The sequence below is a fragment of the Ochotona princeps genome, chromosome 26 (genome assembly GCF_030435755.1).
Source record: "Ochotona princeps isolate mOchPri1 chromosome 26, mOchPri1.hap1, whole genome shotgun sequence".
In the NCBI taxonomy this organism is placed as follows: Eukaryota; Metazoa; Chordata; class Mammalia; order Lagomorpha; family Ochotonidae; genus Ochotona; species Ochotona princeps.
Window position 1 is genome coordinate 30,671,058 of NC_080857.1, and position 23,309 is coordinate 30,694,366.

The 23,309-nt window shown below is 46.5% G+C and overlaps 1 protein-coding gene across 1 annotated transcript in view; it reads right to left on the minus strand.

Moving 5' to 3' along the window:
- Positions 1-23,309, minus strand: part of SH3RF3 (SH3 domain containing ring finger 3) — a 309,589-nt gene that overhangs the window by 78,373 nt on the left and 207,907 nt on the right. Inside the window, exon 3 of the mRNA XM_058655460.1 lies at positions 14,695-14,790. Coding sequence (XP_058511443.1) covers positions 14,695-14,790 — 96 coding nt within the window. The remainder of the gene's footprint in view (positions 1-14,694; positions 14,791-23,309) is intronic.

Sequence of the window (23,309 nt, forward strand, 5' to 3'; positions counted from 1 at the left end):
ATCACAATAGTGTTCTGCCTTAGTATAAGTTACACGTTTAACTTTCTAATATTTAAATGTGTCATGACATGGTAAGGATAGGCCAAGGGAGAAAACCTAGTATTGTAAAGTAAAAATAGATGGTAAGTTTCAATGGGAGTCCTACTTTCATTCATGAGTAGAGGCTCATACTATTTAGTACCTTTACTTCCTGGTATACTAGTCTCCCTTGTACAGTTCCTACATATGCACTTTGAGTACTGGCTGCCTTCTATCAGAAATACTATAGGGTATTTGTCCTTTGGGGACTGGCTTACTTCACTAAGCCTAACAGACATCCCCTTTCAGATACAGGACATCCACGTATGCCCACATCCATCAGAGTGTCCTCATCCAAAACAGATGGGGGGGACCATGTCCATGACAACCGTCACCGGCAGTCAGAACAGCTACGAGCACTGCTTGCCAGCACTCTGACAGTGCCCCCGTGTCACACCAAACACAAGTCAAATCCTGTACCTCTGGAGGTGGCTAGCCATCCTCCCTCCCTTCTGCTGTAACAATCCAAAGCCCGGGGCAGTACCAAAAGTGCCAGCCAACAACTCCCAGTAAACACAGCTATTGGGATACCCTGCATGAGAAGCAGGCACGCTCCTGCCACACTCAACACTTCACCTGCCGTTCCTGCATCCCCAACAGTTTTGCACCAGGCAAGCAAGGTGTCCTGCAGGATCCTCCACACCCAGCATTGTTGGGTTATCTCTTTCCTCATCTTTGCTGCTGTAACAGCAGGCTACTGTCACAGCCACACTGCTGGCCTCTGCATTTTTGACCTGTATTTTTCTCGTTGGAACAGCCTGGAGAGGAACAGCATGGACATCTATCTTGACATCCAAATGTGCACCCACATATGGGGCCTACTGGGTGACACAAACTCCCACCCCTGATGGCATAATCCTGGAGACCATGACTTGCTAAAGCTCAGGCAAGTGTGAGGACCCTGGAGAACCTTAGATACTGCAGCTGTTCCGCAGACTTGGACTTGAGGACAAAGCCCCCAGTGTGGGGAAGCTATCCTTTCTTGATGAGTTCCAGAACACTTCTTTTATGAGAAACCAATATGCCCATACCCCATTCCCATGCATGAAAATGTCTTCAGTGATGGCCAGGGCCATGCTCCAGGACAGCCCAGGCTCCAGCTTAATGAGCTACATAAACCTCTATTCTTATATCACCTAGTTTCAGGTATTCTATCATAGGTCATGGTTGGGGCTTTGTCATTCTGTGTTGCTGTCCCTCACCCTCCACCTTAGTAATGTCTTCCCTAGACTTTGTCCTATCAACTTGATCAGCTGAGATGTGATTTTCTTCTGCAACTACCCTTTGTTCTAAACATAGAACCAACTAGAAATGTTAGAACAAAAGTTTCTTCTACCCATTACAAACACAGCTCCACGAAACAGTTCTTTAATTAGAGTCAGTTCTGGCATTCCGGTTACACCCAATGGCAGAGACCAGGCAGGTATGGAAGACTCATTCATCTACAGGGAGCTTGAGCCCAGCCTAGGATTGTGGCACTTGGTCCAAGACAGAGCCAGAAACCACAGGGTCTGATGAGGGGACTTTGAACTGAATGGCCGTAGAAGGAATTATAAAAGAAGAAGGAATGATACTGGCAAAGCAGAAGCGAAGGAGCAGAGCAGATCTACCATGAAAGGAAGGACAGCATGGTGCAGGTTCCAGGCAGCTCAGAAACCTGATAGCAGGGAGCGCAAGTCCACCTCTGGGCCCTTGGTCCTGAACCAGTGAGGAGGAACAGCCTTCTCAAAGCATCGGTCACACAGAGGGATGGGGCTTGGATCCAATATCTGAGAGAAGAGGTTGGGAGCTGCAGGCCAAGAAGGCAGCAGCCAAGGATCTATCTGTGGACATGCCATCTAGACAACAGCTAGGGATGGAGCACCCGCCCTGTCCCAGCTTCTACCACAGGAGCTAAGATGCCGTAGTGAACAGATACTACTCTGAACATGTTTTGTGCCAGTGTGCCCTGCAGTACCTGACAGGCCTGTTAATAACCCAAGGCATTAGCTTTCTGTGGACATTAGTACCAGCTGCTGCCGGTAACATCTGGATATTCTCCCATTCACCCACCAACCATTTGTTCTGAACATGCTATTAAAGAGCTTTTAAACTGGATAAAACCCCTGCCCTTGGAATTACAGATTGCACAAAGGGCAAGCAACCGTAGAAGCGGAGCAGGAGAGTGCCGGAGACCCACACGAGGGGCAGTCCAGGTAGACTAAGATGGAGATCAGACAAGAAACAAATCTCTGTTTTATTCTGTAGCAGGTGTTAGGTGGAGGGATGTACTTAGAGCAAAAGAAAGATGAGAAGCAAGGCTGGCCTAGGGAGAGCTGGCAGGATGGCAGAGAGGCTGGAGCCCACCAGCATCTGGGAGAGGCACAGAAGGCAGAACGGTATGCTTAGGGCCCTATGGTGGCAGAGTGACCTGACCAACAGAGAGAGGAAGGGATGCCCAGTGGCTGGAGCAGACCCATGGGCCAAAGTGGGCTTTGCTGGCAGGCTGAGATAGGGATGGAGCTGGCTTCTGTGCCTCTGGGGAGCCTTGGCTGCCCTGAAAGATGGGAGTGTGAAGGGGGGTGGCGATGGGCATGAGACTGGCTGCCCTGAGTGTTGGGGGGCCATGAGAGGTGGGCTGCCCTGAGTGATGGGGGGCTATGAGAGACTGGCTGCCCTGAAAGACGGGGGGCCATGAGAGGTGGGCCGCCCTGAGTGATGGGGGGCCATGAGAGACGGGCTGCACTGAGTGATGGGGGGCCATGAGAGGTGGGCTGCCCTGTGTGTTGGGGGGCCATGAGAGGCATTGCAGTGGCAGGGGATGTAGCAAGCTCTTGACCTCTGTGCTGAGCAAAGTCTGTGAGACACAGGTACTGTGAAGGCATTGCAGTCACATCAGTGGAAAATCTTCATAATTAAATGAGAAGCAAGATAGAAAACTAAAATCCCAACTTATCCAAAATGCATGTAAATTTATGCATGGAAAAAATAAAGAAAATAGAATAATATGCTGACAGCATCTCATTTCATCCTTTTCCTACACATCCATTCATATTTACTTGTGGGATTATGGGTGATTTTAATTTTCTTCTTTACACTCTTCCGAACTTCTCTATTTTGAATAGTGGCCAGGTATTATTTTTGTAATCATACAAATTCATTAAAAATGAAAGAGCAGATGAGGCTGGGCGTCTGTCTGCCTCCAAGGAGGCTTCCTGCATGTGGCAAGTCTATTCTTTCCATTTTGCACAAAGGAAGAAGAGCAATAAAGCCACTGGCTGGTTTTCGGCTTCCTGAGAATACAGGTGTTATTTAGGTGTACTCAGTTCCAGGCGAGGTCCAGCAAAGGCTCGGTTCAGTGCCTGGGTGACAGCTGCTGTCTGGGCGAGCAGACACCCGGGAACTTCCAGGGCTGTCAGGGAACTTCCTCGAAACCATGCTCCCATGGGGGCTGCCACCACATGGCCAGGGAGGAGCGGCCAAAAGGGGATGCCAATGAAGCAAAGTAGAGTGCCACAGGCCAAGCGGGACTGCGGAGCAGAGGGGCAAACCCCCACAGGCCAGGGTCAAAGCTGGCTGGATTTACAAATCAAGTGCTTCTAGGGCATTGGGTGTCTGCTGAGCCATTTTTCAGGACTATGTTTGCCTTATAGAAGCAGACAGGAAAAGATCTGGACGCTGAGTGTACAAGTGAGTTTACAAGCTCTGACACCTTGGCCATGATATTGTTTTTAAGGTTTTGTTTTGTATTTGAAAGGCAGGTTTATAGAGGGAAGCAGAGACAGAGGGAGAGATCTTCTATCAACTGGTGCATCCTCCAAGGGATTGCAACAGCCAGAACTAGGCCGATCTGGAGCCAGGAGGAAGGAAGCAGGAGCCAGGAGCTTCTTTTGCGTGTCCCTCATGGATGCAGGCCCATATTCTTCTGCTTTCCCAGGCATATTAGCAGGGAGCTGGATTGGAAGTGGACCAGCCAGGACTTGAAAAGGCACCCATAGGGAATACTGGCACCAGAGGCAGAAGTATAATCTAACTACATCATGGCAGCTGTCTCTATCTTTTACCAGAGGAGGAAGACTCCCAGGGCAGGCTTCTACATCAGCCTAGCATCCTGCTGGTCCTGTGTCTTCGGTTCTGCCTCCACTGGCTGTGGTAGATGGAGTTTCTAAGTGAACTGCAGGGAGTATCACTGGCTCGGCCTCTATGACTAGGGAATAAGCTACAAGCCCTGGGATCCTTACTCATTATCTCAGCTCTCATCCAGCCTCCAACCTCTCTCCAGGGTGGGCCACAGGAGCCATGATGGGCGGGAAGAACTAGACAATTCCTCTGCTTCCAAGTCTGTTATGTTCCTCTGAGAGGCACCTGTCATAACACTGACCTTTCCCTGGGACCCATATTATTCCTAGCTGGATCCCAGAATTGTTACAACTTACCCCCTAGAACAATCAGATACTCTTTTCCCAAATTTACAGGATTTGCAACAGGTGAACACCTGCAGCATAACCAAGAGCAGAGCTTCAAGGACCATTTAACTACACAGAGGTTTCCAGAAGCATAAGGGTAGCCTCCTGCCCCTGGACTCAGCATTTTCCTCAGCCATAGGGTTCACCAACCTGTTCCTGACACCATGGGAGGCGACCCCAGCCTGAGCAGGGGGCTACATTGAAGCAGGGATGCCTGGGGGCTCTGAGGCTAGGTCCTGGGTGTGGGAGGCACCCTTCCTCTTGGCCATTCAAGATCAAGCTTGGCTATTGCAGACAGCCTCCTCTGCCTGGCACAAGTATCTGTTTTCCTTCACACCACATGAAACTCACATGCATTTCCGATTGCTTCCCTGAGGAGTACTGAAGTTCTCTTTCCTTATTTGTATTCTAGCCTCATAAGCAATGTTCAAGCACGAAAAAGAATGTTTGCGATAATACCCAGGAGCCTTTTATGTACCCTACCAAGTGACTAAGAGGAGGTGGCTTACAGGATGCTGTTTGCACAAGATCCCACATGACAGCCCAGGGCACGATCCCTTCTAACCTAGGGCTGCACTGTGTTCTGGGCTTATCTCAGTGACTCACCACGAACCTTACCAGGGAGGTGTAATTACTGCCCCCTTCCACAGATCAGGGAACTGGGGTAAGGAGCGTGCCCAGAGTCAGGAGCCAGCGTGGTCTGGACCAGCCCTCTACTCTACCATCAGATACCAGCGCAGAAGGGACCACCTACAGAAAGTGCAGAAGTCAGCATGATGGAGCAGTCAGCAGGCCAGGCATGCATGGAGGGGCAGCACTGAGTAGACTCTCAGTGAGGACTATGGGGAGTGGTCCTGAGGGCTTTCAGAGCAGTGAGGTAGGAGTGAGGTAACCAAGATGTCCGTGGAAAGCAGTCTGCACTGTGTGAGAACCAAGCCTTGGTGGCAGGACAGGCAGAGGCTGCTGGGACTCTGCTCAGAGGGAACTGCCCTGAGGCTTGCTGTCTGCAGTCCAGGGTCTCCAGACCTGTGAGTTTCCTGTCACAATCACCTGCAAAGTCTCAGTCTAGGAGTCTCTACATTCATTTTTTTTTTTAAGATTTATTTATTTTTATTGCAAAGTCAGATATATTGAGAGGAGGAGAGACAGAGTGGAAGATCTTTCGTCCGATGGTTCACTCCCCAAATGTGTGCAACAGCCAGTGCTGTGCCGATCCGAAGCCAGGAACCAGGAACTTCCTCCAGGTCTCCCACGTGGGTGCAGGATCCCAAGGTTTTGGGCCATCCTCAACTATTTTCCTAGGCCACAAGCAGGGAGCTAGATGGAAAATGGAGCTGCCGGGATTAGAACTGGTGCCCATATGGGTCCTGGCATGTTCAAGAGGAAGACTTTAGCCTCTAGGCCACTGCGCTGGGCCCTCTACATTCATTTCTCACCATCAAAGTGCGCCTAGAAGCAAACAGGCAGGCCTAAGGCATGTGACCAGGGCAAGCCAGCAGGCTCATAGACAGATGTCATGGCACTGAGGAGGCAAGGGACCTGGAAGGGACCCAGGAGAGAGACTTGGAGCAAATGCCCAGCTCCTTGGAATGACCCTCAGGGTCCATGAAAATGCACGCCCCCTCCCCCCCCCACTGTCCTGGCCCCATCTTACCTCCATCATGTCCAGCCTGCCTGTGATCCTGGCTTCCTCATCTATCAACCACTGCCAAGCTTGGGCCATGGCCAGAAGCCCCTGTTCACCTGAAGTTGGGTTCCTCAGAGGGTTCTGAGTGTGACAGTGACACCTGCAGGCCCTCCTGTCCGTCATCCTTCTGCCCCACCCCACTGCGAACATGACACACCGAGAACATGACTTCCTTTCTTTCTGTCTCCTCCCACAATAATACAGCCTCTAAGACTTTGCCCCACTGTGCATCCCCAGGGTCTAGCACAAGAAATGTATAAACAAGTGCATGAGGAACAGCCCAGTGGACAGGGAGGGGGCATTCTACAGCAATGGAAACCTGCTCTTTCAGCCAAGAGCTAAGCCCACAGCAGAAACTCAAACCAAGGGAAGCCATCCATTGCCTTCCCAGCTGGTGACAAAGGCATAGGCAGTGGCAGGCACTCTGTTCCAATTTTATAGCTGGAATCTAAGAGATGCATGAAGCTGTAATTTGCTTTCCCAGAGCCACCAGAACCCCAACCCCAGGGCTGTGATGGAGGAGAGGGGCTGCTTGTGTCTGAGGGACCAGAACTGGGTCTAAGCCTGTGGCAAATAGAAGCTTACAGGCCTTCATTGGAATGGTTCCCCAGAGACCCAGAGTGGGCTCTGTGGGGGGACACAGGGGCGTCATCGAGCAATAAGAGGGACAATGATTGACAAGCAGACACCTGGGAACCATGCTTGGTGTCCCCACAGCTTCGTCTTTGCTTCCTACAAAAGAGAGGTCTTAGGAACTTCAAAATGAAACTCTTAATTGCTCTCTCTTTGTGGGATTTCAAAGCCATAAAAGCAACAGGGAGTAGCTTTGAATTTCTCTGAATGGGTTTAGCAGGAACACGATAAGGCTGGAATCAGCTGCCTTTCTTGTTTGCCGTAATTGGTGCCACAGCCTGGCTGCAGGAAGCCTTCAGATGCAAGGCACCATCTGAATATGTAACGGAATCCTGAAGGTGTTCTGGCCATGGCAGCATGCACTCCGTCCCTCCTGTACTCCCAAACACAGGAAGTGACCACAAAAGGCCACACAGGGAGACGCAGCAAATCATGCTTTTTCTTCCTGGCCTTGGGTGTTCACTGTGGCAAATCCCTGTTGGGAGATAGAACTCATGAACTCTGAGCCAGGAGGGAATCAGTGGAATAATCCAGTGTGTGTGTGTGTGTGTGTGTGTGTGTGTGTGTGTGTATTTCCATCTGTCTCTGCTATCTCTCTGCATCTCACACAAAGCTATGACAGTTTCCAAGCAGGGTACATCAGGAAGCACAGGACAGCCATTGGCCGGGCAGTGAGCTCTCTTACCAGCCTGGGCTTCCAGGCTGCAGAGACGAAGGAATATGTGCTAACATCTGCCTGCCTGTTACCCGACAGGAAGGAGACCACAGCATGAGTCCTTGCATTCTGCAAAGTACCCAGAAGTCTTTCAGCTGAAACACCATCAGGACATCTAAATGAGGAACCCACCCAGGACTGAGAAAGACGCACCAGAAGGATAATGTTTGTGTGGTTCCCATCTTCCAGAGCAGATGCCCCAAGTAGAAGGGCCGCAGCAGGAATGATCAGCCTTGTGGGACAGACTGCCCTGGTCCTTAGTCACACAGCTTCTGAGCCTTGCAAACAAGTGACCAAGTAGCATCTCAGAACTAAGATTGGGATGGTTGTAGACGCTCAACTCCCCAAGAGGTAAGATCTTAGAAATCAGTACCCAAGCAGGAAACACCCAACATATCAGAAGCAGTAGGATACATACTATGAACAGAAGAAAAATGAATTAGTAGAGCCATAGTCTAAAAGAGTCCCCAGGAAAGAATCTACAGGCAGGTACACTGGAACACTTCTCTATGTTCAGAGGCAGGGCAAGTCTGTGTGCAATGGACAAACCATGGGTTAAGGACAGATTCCTGCAGAAGCCTCTCTTGACATCCCCAGAGGGGCAGTCTCTCTTTCCCCATCGACCAGGGTATAAGATCCTCTCCTGTCCACTGCCTTTTGCAACTGGTTCCCTCTCCTTCAGAAGTAGCAGAGATCTCCTTTTAAAAAACATTATTATTTTTATCATTCTACGATACATTCCCACATTCCCATAACCTTTGGATTTTCCTTATCCTCTCCCCAATTCCCTCCCCCCTCGCTGAGTTCCCTATATTATTACTGTAGCATAGCCCTTCATACACAGTCATATTTCTATCATTGCAGGCAATGACGATGACAGATTCCAGCATCCTATAGTCAAGATAGAGTAAACAGTTTCATTGGAAGTCCATCTTTGATCTGGAAGTAGAGGTGTATACTGCATTGTATCCTCACATCTGGATATGATAATCTCCATTACACAGATACTATACATGCCCTTAAATGAAAAGCCACAAAACAAAACCAACAACAGGAACAAAAGAAATTTAAAATGCTATTGAAGTTAAACAACATGCTACTGAATGACTAATGTGTCTCTGAAGAAATGAAAATCAAGAACCTTCTTGAAGAAACTGATGCTACTGCATGATCTATGAGTCAGTGAAGAATTAAATGAGAAAGTGTTTTCAAGAGATGAAACTAAATTTAAAAAACCAAAATCCATGAATGTTGGTGAGATATGTCTTCTGTAGGCAATAAATAGGTGTTTTTTTTTTTTTTAAACACAGACCACTTATCCATGACATTTAATTGATGAATTTAAACCATTTACATTCAGGGTTAATATGAATGGGTGATAACTTGGTCCTGTCATTTGAGCAACGGTGTTGTTCATTGATTTAGTTTCATGTTGTTATTTTATTGGGATGTTTTTCACCTTTGCCTTTGGTTTTGATGCGTGCTACTCCTCTTCTCTGTCAAGAGAACATCTTTAAGTATCATTTGTAGGGCATGTTTGGAAGAGGCATATTCTTTTAACTTTTCTATATTATGGAAGAATTTTATTTCATTTTTAAAGACAAAGGAAAGCTTTTCTGGGTACATTATCCTGGACCGAAAATTTTTTTGCTTTTAGAATTGGAATATGTCTCTCCATTCTCTTCTGGCCAGTAGAGATTCCTGTGAGAGATCTCCTGTGATTTTAACTGGCATTCCTATACATGTCAATTGATTTTTTTCACAAGCACATTTAAGGATCTTTTCCTTATATGTTTGATTGAAGAGAGTTTGATTATCATGTGTCATGGTGAAGATCGCTTTTGGTCAACCCTGTTGGGGGTTCTGTGCCCCTCCTGGATGTTGTTTCCCAATTCTTTCTTTAGATTAGGGAAACTTCCCCTTATTATTTTATTAAATGCATTTTTAAACCCAGCTTCTCTTTCTGCACCTTCTATGACTCCCAGAACGTTTATATTTGGCCTTGTAATAGTGTATTTCAATTCCTGAATGCTTTTTTAAAACTTGATCCAGTTCTGCTTCCAGTTTTTTGTTTGTTGTCCCCCCACCCCCTGGTGACAGGAAATATCTTCTAATTTTGAGATTCTTCCTTCTGCTTCCTCCATTCTATTTTGGAGACTCTCCATTGTACTTTTAATTTGCTCCACTGTATTCTTCATGTCTGATACATCAGCTTTCATTCGATTCATTTCCTGTGTGACATATATCTTAAATTCCTTGAATGCCTGCTTTAGTTTCTCGCTGTTGATAAGAAGCTTTATAACAAGTGTTTTGAATTCTGTATCCCCCATTTTCTCGATGTCTTCCTCAGTTAACTCTAAAGTTGGCAAAGGCTTTTGCTCCTTTGCAGGGGAGTCTTCAGTAACATTCATTGTGCCTCTGTCTCTTTTTTTGCTCTTGGTCATTGTACTTGGCCTATGGACTATGTACATTGTATTATGTACTTGGACATAGATTCTTCTCTTTGGGGCAGGTTTCTAAGCTCTGTCACCCACAGGTTCTACAGTTCGATTTTACTTATTGCAGTTGGTACATGGCTCTTTGTTTGCAGTCACTTGTGCCACTCCCTCCAGCGAGTTCCAGGTCTGGGTTCTTATGTTAGATTTCCACCATGTTCTCTGTAGCCCCAGTTCCTGTGATATCATGCTGAAGCTACACTGTTGTCTGTACAATCTTTCTCCCACTTCCTGTTAGAGCAGTTCCCAGGATTAGGGAGATATCAGGTGTCCTGTATGGCTAGGTTGTTGGTGGTGCTGATTTTGCTGGGACTTGTTGACTGTTACATTTGAGAGCCACATAGACCTATTTTGACCCATATGATGTAAAAGTCGATATTATTATCTCTGTTGGACCACTGAAATGCACTGAGCTCAGTGAGTTCACTCCCAGCTCAGCACAAGTGCAGCTCACTATTCTGCAGTCTGAAAGCCTTTGCCACACCATACAAAATGGTGCCTGATGTGCCACTTGTGGAGTTCTTGATCTGCTGGCCATCAGGTCTGAGGGCGACCTGGACTTATCTGCAGGATGCCATGTTGTTGCAGTTCGCTGTGCCAGAAATGAGTTCACTCCCAGCTCAGTGCATGTGCAGTACTATCCACAGTCTTTGCCTCTCTAGACAAAATGGCACCCATTTGCTTCTAGGAGATTGGACTTATCTGCAGGATGCCATGTTGTTCCTGCACTGCCATCTGGGACCTGCCGCTCTGTTTCTGCTTCTGGTCAAATCAAACAGACCAGCAGGATGGGCAGGTCTTTGTCTGGGTTCACCTCCTGAACTCCTGGTGAATGCCCCTTCCCACCTGGTTGCTGGTGGAGCTCTGTTGGCCAATAGAGTTCAGATCACTGCTCGCTGAAGGTCACTGGGGTATCTGGTCAATGCAACAGCACACCATTGTTTCTGATGCTTTCCTGTGTCTGTCAATCTTCAGGTGCTCCTCTGCCATCATTTCTGTCCTCTCCTATTTTCCTGGAATGTGCCCTCTCTGCTTCACATTGGCTAATGTTTCTCCATTTGTTTAAATGTGTCCTTACCCTATTCTGCCAACTTGATTTTCTCATAGCATGCGTTTTCAAATCATGCTTTCTTGTAAAGAAGACCCATCTGCAGGAAAAACTGAAGAGTGCAGCTGCCTGTCAATGCCCACAGCAGCCACCCAGTCCTGGGACAGGCATGGGAGATGCAGCTGTCTACAAATGCCCACAGCAGCAGACATCCAGTCCTGGGAAAGGCATGGGGGGCAGTGGCATGGGCATGTGGGATGCAGCTGCCTACCACGGGTCTTACAATTGTATACAGGCAGGAGTGCTACCTGACATCTGAGGTGTTTGTGGCTCCTCAATGACTAAACAGTGTCCACGTCACCCCTTTTAGACCCTAGTCCCATACACTGCCTCGACCTCTGAGCTCTAAAGGGAACCTAGGAAACAAGCAGTTTGGGTCAATGCCAGGGCAGATGGCTGCCAGCACTTTATCAGAATTGGCTATTACAAGTGGAGAGGGGGATGGGTGTGGGCGCACCACGGGGTGAGACACTTATTGGGATGCCCACATCACATCCTGGAAGATGAGTCTCTACTCCACTTGTGATACTTCAGCACTTGGGCCTGTACCACTTCCATGTGAGTCCTAGGTGGAGTTCCTGGCTCTGGGTTTCAGCCTGGCCCAGTCTTGCCTGGTTTGGGCATCAGTGAATGGAGAAGATGTCCCTTTCTTCTTCTGTTACTCTCTCTTTCAAATCAATTTTTAAAATGAGACATAGAATAGCCAAAGAGGGAGTGGAAACTAGTATGTATGTCCTTATCTAAGAAGAGTTCCCTGTCGGCTCAAAGGCCCTGTCCTCCTCACTGAGCTGCTAAGAATTCAGTGGGGAGCAGTGGGTGTCCCATCACCCCAGGAGGCACTTGTATCCAGGTGCCAATGGCTACAATAACCACACTTTTCGTTCTGGGATGCTGGGCTACACACATGGGCTGTGTCTACCTGTGAATCTCTGACATGATTCCCCTATCCCTCCACCACAGGGCACTGTCTGGAGGGAGAAAATCCATTTGTCCTTGCTACTCTAAGTTCAATGTCCTCGGGTGGCAGCTGGGAGCCTGAAGGTTCCATGGGGGTAGAGCTGGGCAGACAATCAGAGCCCTGTTTTCTTTCCTGTTGCCTCATTTCCAGACATGCACAGGGGAGGCTAATGAAGTCCTGGGAAAGGGGGGAACTGATGATACTGGGTGGTCCCTCTGTGGGACCTCACACCTGACCACCTTGGCCATGGTTACAAGCCAGGGTCAGAGGAAGCTCACAGGAAATTCACTGCTGTGACACCTCTCTCACAGACCTGGTTAACAAGTTATACCCTGGGATGATTAATTTTAGGTGCTAAGCTGACTGCATTAAGGGACACTGAGAAAGCTGGCAAGCGTTGCCCCTCGCATGGCTGTGGTTTTGCCAGGGGCAGTGGGTTGGGTGGAGAAGACCCCTACTCCAAGTGGCAGATACCATCCGATCAGCAGAGGACTGAGCACAAGAAAGGAGAAAAATTATTTCCCCTGTCTTGCCTGGAGCCAAGATACTTTCTTCCTCCTGTGGTCGACAGAAGACTCCAGGCAGTCCAACCAGGGCAAGCCAGGACTACTTCAGCAGTTTATCTGAGCTCTTGGGTCTTTGGCCTTGAACTGGTTTCATTGAACTTCCAGGCTTGAACTGAGTCAAGCCTATGGGTCTTCTGGTTCTTCCACCGGTATGGGGCCTTCTACTGGGACTTCTCAGCCTCTTCAATTTTCCTAATGAATTCACCATTTCAATGTAGTTTAGCCATCTGCACATACAGTACGTTTTCCCTCACAAAAGCCTACTGTACATTTCAGATAGGGGCTAAAGCACCACGACAACGTTGCAGAAATAATGAGCATGAAAGATGGCAAATCCATTCAGGAACAAGATGTTCACAGCTGGAGACTATCAGGGAACAAGGCAGACTGAAAATGACTTCAGAGCTTCTCCGTTCCAAAAAAGCTGCTAGGTGCCCATTAGTTCTCACCAAACACTTCAGCAGCTCATTTACACGTCCGAGTTCAAAAAAGTTTTTAGTCTATGAGAAACAAAGCAACGATGAGACACTGTTCAATGTGCACAGTGAGTTCAAGACTGCAGCTCGGAGCGACACTGCAGACAACGCACATGGCAGTTACTGTGCTGGGGACACAGACTCTCAAACGGGAAGCACTTGTGAACGCTCACTCAGGCCTCTTTGGGATACGTTACTAGCAAGCATCATGCAGTTAAATCCAGATTTTAGGTTTTGTTACCATTATTTTTCCTGGCATACATAAATGGAATCAACATTTTCTCAACATCACCTAATCATACTAAGCTTGGATAGATACATCCATAATTCTGGAACTGCCTGCCCAGACACCAGTGCCTCTATTAAGCTTGGTCCTCACTTCTTGAACCAAGCCCCCTTTTGTCTGCTCCATCCCCCTACTCAGAACATTCTTTTCTGCAGTTCCAGGCTGCCAGCACCAGTAGATTTGGGGTCCTGACTGCCACAGGTACCAGGTGCCCGGGCTCAGGTCTATTGAGATGGAAGCACAGGGAGTCCAGGTTATGCCCTTATTGAGGGGAAAAGAGAGGTTCATGAAGTCGCCAGTCCAGACCAGAGGCTTTACATCGAATGCAAGGTGACATGGGTCCAGCGGGGTCCTCCTCTGAAGCCCAGGCCACACTTCCCCACTCACAGCTGGCTCACTGCTGGCTCACGGTCCTGCCCTTTGGGGTGCCTTGGCCTGAGAGAGACAAGCTCTGTTCTCAAGGATAGCAGAGGACCAGGTCTGAGGAAGACACCAGGCAGGCTCTCCTGTAGCCTCATGGAAAAGGAGCTGGGCCTCTAAATGACACAACCCTTCACACACAATCCCACCAATACATTCTCACCTCCAAGGCAGCATCTTGGCCCTCACAAGTGCAGGAAGGAGGCATTCTATGTGACCCAATCTTTCTCTTGTCCAAAACAAGGAGAGTTTATTCTGCCTTTCTGAGACTAGACACAGGGAACGAAGACCTCGTCCTGCGTGTGTGTGTGTGTGTAGTTGTGGTCCTGTCCATTGAACTGGAATTCCTCAAGGCCAAGCGTACTCTGCTCTGTGTTCCCCAAGTGGACCCCAGGGCAGGGAAAGCTGTGGCTCCAGCAAGGACAGGCCACTGAACAGGCAGGTGTCTATGAGATGTGCCCACAGGTATGGCACAGGGATGGCCAGAATAGAGTGTTTAAGAACTGACAGTATAAAAGAACAAGGAGGCAGCTCTGGGATGGGCACCAGGGCCCAAGCAGCAGGCAGAGCTAGAAAGGGCGTGAACAGAGCACAGACTTGGCCAGCAGCATGTGGCTAGAGGCAGCCTGGGACATGGCTAGGCCAGTTCATCCTGGTCAGCGTCCTTTGTACACCAGGTGGAGCGAGCCCTGGTCAGGAGACCTCTGTGTGTTTGTAGATGGCATTTATCGCCTAGGCCTCAGCACAGAGGAATATCAGGGCCCAGTCCACATCAAGAGGAGGCCAAGGCCAGGCCAGGTCCAGTGCCAGGGCCTTGATGTACTTACCTCCACATAGAGTAGGGGGAAGATCCCAATCTTGTCCCCTAGCATTCCTTCTGCCCAGTTATCATCCACTCTTCGGATCACGGTCAAAATTTCATCCTGAGATTTCCAGGCACACACAGATAACAGCGATAAACAAAAAAAAAAAAAAAAAAAAGAAGAAAAGAAGGGACTGGTTAGTATTGCAGGGCCTCCAGACAGACTCAAAGGGGTGCTGCCAACCAGGGTGGGTGTTCAGATTTCTGTCGTCCATTGGGTCCCTCTCTCTGATGCTTTGATGATGAATGCAAAGACTTCCAAACAGGAAAGCCTGGCAACCTACAATATAGATAGTGCTTTAAAACTCATGCCCCTGTTATTTGTTCAGTGAAATAAAAACAAATTTAGCTCAGTATAAAATATTTTTAGGTTTCGGATTCCATCAGAAAATGAAGAGTGGCCCAATCCAATTATCTTCATTCAGTATCTTCAGTACATACAGCTCCTAAGAAGCCTCTTAAATTCTATGGCATAGCAAACAATACCAAATCTAGCTGCACAAATGGAAACAGATGGGAGGATAAAAGATGATCCTGTGACAGAGGGGGCAGAGGAGCTGGCCAGCGGTGCAGGGCTTGGAGACATGCCACCAGCAAGGAAGGAGCTACTCAACATCCTTGCAGGTGCCAGGAACCCTAGGTCAAGGATCTGGTGTGTAAGGAGTCGGGCTGGTAGGAGTTGGAGACTGGCAGGAGGTGATTAGAGAGGGGCCCTGGGGAACAGGAGACAATAGCCGCATAGCATCCAGGGACAGGGAGTCCTGCGGGGACACAGGGACACAGGGTCACACTCTGAGGAAAACGGGGGTCTCCCAGGGGTCTGTGACAGGCGTTGTCCTCCTCTAAGAACCATCCTTCCTTCCACAGCCAGAACTTTCCATGCAGCCCCAGACTCCATCTGCTGATTATATCCCCTCTATCGTTTGTCATTAGGCATCACCTGAACTGTCATCCAACTTGCTAAGAGCTGGGGGCTCAGGTGGCCCCTCGGGACAACCCTTCTTAAGATGAGTCAGAGGGCCTGGCAACATGGCCTAGCGGCTAAAGTCCTCACCTTGAACACCCCGGGATCCCATATGGGCGCCGGTTCTAATCCCGGCAGCTCCACTTCCCATCCAGCTCCCTGCTTGTGGCCTGGGAAAGCAGTCAAGGACGGCCCAAAGCTTTGGGACCCTGCACCCGTGTGGGATACCCGGAAGAGGTTCCTGGTTCCCGGCATTGGATCGGCGCGCACCGGCCCGTTGCGGCTCACTTGGGGAGTGAAACATCGGATGGAAGATCTTCCTCTCTGTCTCTCCTCCTCTCTGTACATCTGCCTTTCTAATAATAATAATAATAATAATAATAATAATAATAATAATAACAACAATAAAAGATGAGCCAGATAGAACCACAGCCTCGTCCAGGCTGTTAACTTCAGGAAATGACCAGGGAAGCTGTCCACATTTAAGGCAGAACTGGGAATCTTTCTGCCAGGGACCTATGGGATACTTATTACATCACCTGTCTACCAGACAAAATTGGCCAACTCAAAAATCAGTCTGCTATAGAATTACTAAATTTTGAGTCCCACCTGTGGTTGCCTTGCCAGGGCCAGAAAAAATGGTTTTGCAGGCATTATATGGACATCCCCCAAAACCTCATTCTAAGCTGAGGTCAGATGGGAGCTGGTATGTCCTTCAAGGGGACTCGCAGAGGGAGAAGCAACAAGCAGCCTTCTGCGGGAGGACTCCTCCAGGGTCTCCAGGTGTGAGACAGTCAGTCACACCCCCTGTCTCCCCTGCTTCTCCTCCCCCAGCACCCCAGCTTTCAAAACATTCCTTGAACAGCAAACTCATCTATATCTCCGGAATACAGTTGAGTATTAAGTAACAGTTAAAGTCACCAGTGAGCCCCCCGAAGACAGAGCTGTGAGGTTCCTGTAGCTGCGACACCGTGGCCAGGTCCAGTTACAGGACACCCTCATGTATGTGGGGGTGCTAACACACACGAACACACACACACACCTATTCTGCTGCCAGTCATGAAAGAGTGCAGTACACACAAGCAGGTGCCGTGCGATTCCTGATAATCATACCACCATCTACGCTACTGTGTCATGCAGTTAACATCCTGCACATTCTCCTGACTGTGAAGCAGTCTGCCATGGTGCGTGGGCAGCAGCATCACAAATCCTGTGCTTACCGCTCATGACTGTTTCCTTTTCTCTTCTGCTCAACTTAAGCTTGTGTTCTCTGTCCACTGTGCCCTAGAAGCAAGAGCTGTCCCTTGTGTCTGCCATACTGCCCAGGCGGGTGCTAAGTACACGTTTTGACATCATCTAGCAATACACCTCTGAAAACCAGAGTCCATTGTTAGGCACCATGTGATGGCACCTCAGTTTCCAGTTGATGCTATTAGCCAGGTAACACACTAGACATTCTACAGAAGGTAAGCCGCCAGTTCTCAGACCTCTGCAGGCTAACTTAGCAGGGTGGCATCCCAGCAGATGTTCAGCCAGGAGAACACAGAGGCTTTTCTGGTAGCCCTTAGCATCCCAGTGGGGGACTAACTGCAGTCAACAAGGGGGCTGGGATGTTTACAGAACACCCCAGAACTCTGTGCTCACCTCCTCTGTTCACAACCAAGGAGAACCAAGCCAGGGCCATCCCAGACCACGTCGGCCAATGGGAGCCTCTGATTTCACTGAGAACTCAAAAGGCAAGGAAACCAAAGGCTTCCCACGGCCCTGAGTTTTGGCAACAGCAGTAGACAACAAAAAAAGAAGCCACGTTTGTAAAACCAAAATGAAAAAAGGAAAGATAAAAAGAAAACTATACTGTTATTTAAGGCTGTCCTAGAAGTCAGAGTCAAAGAAGTGAACTAGGAAGTATAAATTCTGGTATAGGATGATCTACCTAAAAAGCAGAGTGGCAACTCAAAATTTGAGAAAGTTTGTCACTTTTAAAATAAATTAAACCACTGCATTTCCCATTTACTAGCAGTAATGCCAGAATATGTAATTAAAATTGACGAACAGTTTCAAAAATAAAGTTTTCTATTCTGCTTAATTCCTTAAGGATTAAAGGCATAAATGTTAGAAGAAAGGTTAAACGTTTAAGAAAACAAAATATGAATCGAAGCTAAATATTGAGCTAGGGAAGGTATTTCAAAGGATGACCATGAAGAATTGCCCCCAGGGCTGGTGTTGCAGCAGAGTGGGTTACACCATGACTTGCGATGCCAGGACCCCACTCTGGAACACAGCTCTGTAGCTTCTGATCCAGCTTCCTGCTAATGCTCCTGGGAAGACAGTGGAAGATGGCTCAAATACCTGGGCTCCTGCCACCCATACTGAGACCAGGATGGAGTCTCAAGCTACTGAGTTTAACCTGACCAGCTCTGGTTGTTGCAGCTATTTAGGGAGTTGGCCAACGGATGGAAGAGCGATCTTTCTATCCTGTTGCTCTTCGTAATCTCTTCTTCTCTCCATTTCTCTGCGTTTCAAACAAATAACCTTTTTAAAAAACATTGGCTACAGAAAAACGAATTCCTCTGCGTTACGCTGGCAGAAACAAAAACCAAAGTGGCAAAGTACTTGTAAGCGCTATAGAGACAAGGATCCAATAGCTGCACTATACAAAAAAGAACAGTGGTGGGCCCAGTGCAGTATCCTAGTGACTAGAGTCCTCTCCTTGCATGTGCTCGGATCCTATGTGGGCAACGGTTTCTGTCCCGGCTGCTCCAGCTCCCACCCAGCTCCCTGCTTGTGGCCTGGGAGGGCAGTCAAGGGTCACCCAAGGCCTGGGGACCCTGCACACATGCATGGGAGACCTGAAAGAAGCTCCTGGCTCCTTGCTTCAGATTGGCTCAGTGATCCAGCAGACAAAGGATCTTTCTCTCTGTATCTCCTTCTCTCGGTGTTTCTACTTTTCCAATAAAAATAAATAAATATTTAAAAAAAAAAGAACAGTGGCAGAAAAAGAGACAAATACCCAAAAAGAATAGTAGACAGGGCAAAACTCAGGGCACTCGCGGAAAACAGAAGCAAATTGACATCTAGCACACTTAAAACTTCCACACTTTATTGCTAATTAGAGATGCACAATTTTAAGCAAAAAGATTTCACTTTTTCTCCACTTCGCCTGCCAAACTAGCAAGGACAAATGTTATATCCATCCCACAAAGGCAGCCAGTATGCAGGGTGTAGGTGTAGACTCATTTGGAGTGAGCATACACATTGAGGCAGGCCATCCAGCGTTTCCTTGTTGGGCCAGTGCCATGGGTTAGGTATATTTTCGTCTCTTCAACTGTTACATTCAAATGATTCTACTGAATGAATGCACCACAACCCACCTTGTAGATTTATGAGTTATTTTTCAATGGCAAAAGTATTCATTAAGTAGATCTTTCATCATTGGCTTCACCAACACTATCCTACTTTTCGATGTTAAAAGCACAAAACAGGTATAAAAACATCTAGGAAAAGTCTGAAAATGCAAGTGCCAGAATAAAAGGAAATTATTCCAGCAGAGAGAGAAGAAATTGGGCACCTTTGTTTTCATTGTCTGTGCTCTTTTCTATATCCAAATATTCTATCATAAACACTAATTCGTTTCATAACACAATTGTCTTATAAACCAGAAAGTGAATATGAGGAAGACAGCAAAGAGGCCTAAGGTTTTTTTGTGCTTCTGAAGGACACTCTATATTTTCAGTTAACCTTACAGTATTTAAGAAAATCGGTGCTGATGGTGTTGTCTGTGTTGGGGTCGGGGGGGAGTTGTTTGGCAGTGAAGACTTGTCTGTGTTGGGGTTGGGGGAAATTTGGCAGTTAAGACTCCAGTTTAGATGCCCATGTCCTGTATCAGACTATTTGGGTTCAATTCTTGGCTCCAGTTCCTGATTCAACTTCCTGCCAATGTAGAACCATCCATCGCTAATGAAGCGTGATGGCCTATCGCGCTGAGGCCCAGCCACCCACATGGGGGCCTGGATTGATTCCCAGCTCCAGACTTTGCTTCCAGCCATTGCAGGCACTGACCTGGGGAATGGAATGTCCAACTCTACCACCTCTAGCATTCCTGGCTCCAGTAAGGAGGTGGGGCACTAAGAAACTTAAGATCTGCTTATAGAACCTATGGTCCTATAATCACCCACCATGCCTACCCACACTTGACCACCACCATTATTAAAGCTGTATTTATGTCTGTTCTTTTAACACAGAACATCGCATCTTATTAAGAAAAACTTTCACATATTAAAAGTCACAAAACACAGTTGGAAGAAAAAAAGGAAATGGATTCAGACATGGCAACTGATGTTAGAGTTAACGGACAGGGAATTTAAACCCATTATGCGACTATGCTAAGGGCTTTCATGAATAAAGCAGACAGCATGCAAGAACAGACACGCCATGTCAGCGGAGAGATGGAAATTCTAAGAAGGAATCAAGAAGAAATGCTAGAGATCAAAAGCACTGTAGCAGAAATAAAGAATGCCTTTGATAGGCTCATTAGGAGACTCCGCATGGGTGAGCAAAAAAAGCTTCAAGCTTGAGGATATCTCAAAAGAAACCCCAAAACTAAGAATCAAAGACACAGAGGGAAAAAAAAACCCCAAAAAACCAGAAAACCAAAGGAGAAAAAACACCCAGGACAGAATACAGAGACTGTGGGATAACTGTACATGTAGTGGAGTTGCCAGAAGGGAAAAAAAAAAAAAATGAAAGTACTTGAAATAATTACAACTGGGGATTTCTCCAAATTAGTGTCAGATACTGTGTAACAGATCCTGAAAGTTCAGAGGATAGCAAGCTGAGTGAATGCCAGAAAATTGCATCTATGCATTTTATTTTAAAAATACAGAAACTGAAAGCTAAAATCCTAAAAGAAGAAAAAGAAATTACCAGTCTACTTCTAAAAAAGCGAAAATGAGAATTTCATTTTACTTCTCAGAATAAGCAAATGAGAAGACACAGGGGTTCAAAAGGAAGGACTGAAAGCAAACCCCACCAACCCAGAGGCCCTGTTGGGGGAAATGAAGACTCACAGAGAAGCAGGAATGGAGGAATATTGCCAGGAGGGCCACAGGCAAGGAACGTGGAACAAGTTCTTTAGAGAGAAAGAAAGCAATGCCGCTCAGAAAGGCAGATCTGCATGAGAAAGGAAGTGCATCAGAGAAGGCCATGACAAAAACCAAAATTTATTTTCTTATTCTTTAATCCTAGCATTCATTCAAAATAACAGAGACAATGTAATTGATTATGCATTCTTGTCTGTGATCTGTCCAATGTATTTGTATGTATCCCTCTGGTCCTTCATGTATGTAGGTATACACACACACACAATGGAAAGTAACGGCAACAATCACGCAAAGATGAGAGGGTGATTTTGTTATGATAATTTATTTCCACTACTGTGAAGAAGTATAGCATTATTTGAAAATAGCCTTGGATTGGTTGTAAACGTGTATTGCCTAAGGATAACCATTAAAAGGAATCCAGAAGAGATGCAACTGATATTCCGGAAAAAGAAAAACAACGCAGTCATGAAAATAATTTTTTTCAGTTTATTTGAAAAGAGAGAGACAGAGGTCACTGTTCTATGCATTGGTCCACCTGCCAGATGCCTGGGAGACTATCTGATCCACCTACAGTAGATGATATTCACGCCACTTTATTTTAAAAGAACAGAAGTCATATAATATTTGTTCTCAGACCATGTTATTTACTAAAAAACAGTAACAAAGTTTGCTCTGGCAGCCACTGGGGATGGAGATAGTGAGGCAGATGGAAGAACCCTGTGTCTCTTCCTCTCTCTTTCACTCTGCACTTCAAAACAACCAACCAATCTTTTTTTAAAATTTATTTTGCTTGGAAGGGCAGACTTCCAGAGAGAAGGAGAGACAAAGAGAAAGATCCTCCATCCAAAGGACCACAATGGCCAAAACTGAGCCAATCTGAAGCCAGGAGTCAGGAGCTCTCCTAGGCCTCCCACGTAGGCACAGGGTCCCAAAGATTAGGGTCAACTTCCATTGCTTTCCTAGGCCACAAGCAGGGAACTTGATGGGAAGTGGAACAGCTGGGACACAAACCAGCACCCATATTGGATCCCGGTCCTTGGAGGCAGAGGATAAGCCAACTGAGCCATTGTTCTGGGCCTCTGTCAATCAATATTTTTTGTAAAGGATAATCATGAATTGAATATTTCAAAATAGCAAGCAGAGAAGATTTGAATGATACATGTCTGAGATGGTAGAAATGCTGGGCTGGACACTAATGCAGATCTGGTCACTAAACATTGCGTACATGTATTGAAATGCCACATGGGATCCCGGAGATATATATATATATAGTTACTTTGCGTCAATCAAGGTTTTTTTTTTTTAAATCTTTAACATAATTCTTAGAAGAATTTTCTTCTAAGAATGCTAATTATGACATACCATGGACAAGTCTATGCATCCAAATCTGAAAAGCCAGATGAAATGGAACAATTTTTGGGCACAAGTGTCGAAGAAGAGCGCAAGCTGAGTAGGCACATCTATTAGACCACGTTCCTAACACCTCTGCTCCAGAACCACAGCGATGCTCTGAACTCATTCTGAGGCCAGAAGTATCCCACTGCCCAAACCAGGCGAAGATACCATAATAAAATTGTAAACCTATACAGATGAAAAATCCTCAAAAAATATGAATGAACTTTTATGGATTTAAATCATATGCTCATATTAATCCATACAGAAAAAGCATTTAAGAAAATCCAATACTTACTAATGAAAAAGCTCCCCAGTACGCTACAGAGAACTTGCTCAATCTGAAAAAGAATATCAACAAGAACCCTAAAGCAAACATCATCCTTACTGATAATAAACTTGAAACTTTCATGTTAAGATCAAGAACAAGGAAAGGATATTGTTTCTCACCACTGCTTTTCAACATCACACTGGAAATCATAAATATGTACTAGGACAAGAAGAAGAGGACAATGTACGGACTGAGAAAGAAGAAATAAAGCCTATTTGAAGATGGCATGATTGTCTACGGACGAAACCTGAAAGGACAGACTAAAGAACTTCTGGAACCAATACGTGATTCTAGTAAGGTTGCTGGACAAAAGGTTACTATGCAAAAGTTGGTTACTTTCTTATGTACCAGCAATGAACAAATGGAATTTGAAGTTAAAACATGTTCATTTACATCAATGCTCCCCCAAATGAACTACCTGGGTGGAAATATAACAAAATAAGTGCAAGAACTATACAGGGAAAATTATAAGACCCTGATGAAAGAAATCAAAGAACTAAAGTAAACAGACATTTTAAGCTCATATTCACTATGTCGGTGATTTCCAGTCTGGTTCAATGCAAACCAAACCAATTGCAAGCAAGTTATCATGTGGATAGGAACCAAAGCTCCTACAGTTTATTTGGAGAGGCATAAGACTCAGAATAATCAACACAATATTGGACGATAACAACAAAGACTGATCAGCCACTTCAAGGCTCATTGTAAAGCTACATAAAGGAAGACAGTGTGATATTGGCAGAACAATCAATGAATCAGTAGAATCGAGCAGAATATCTGGAAAGTCACATGCA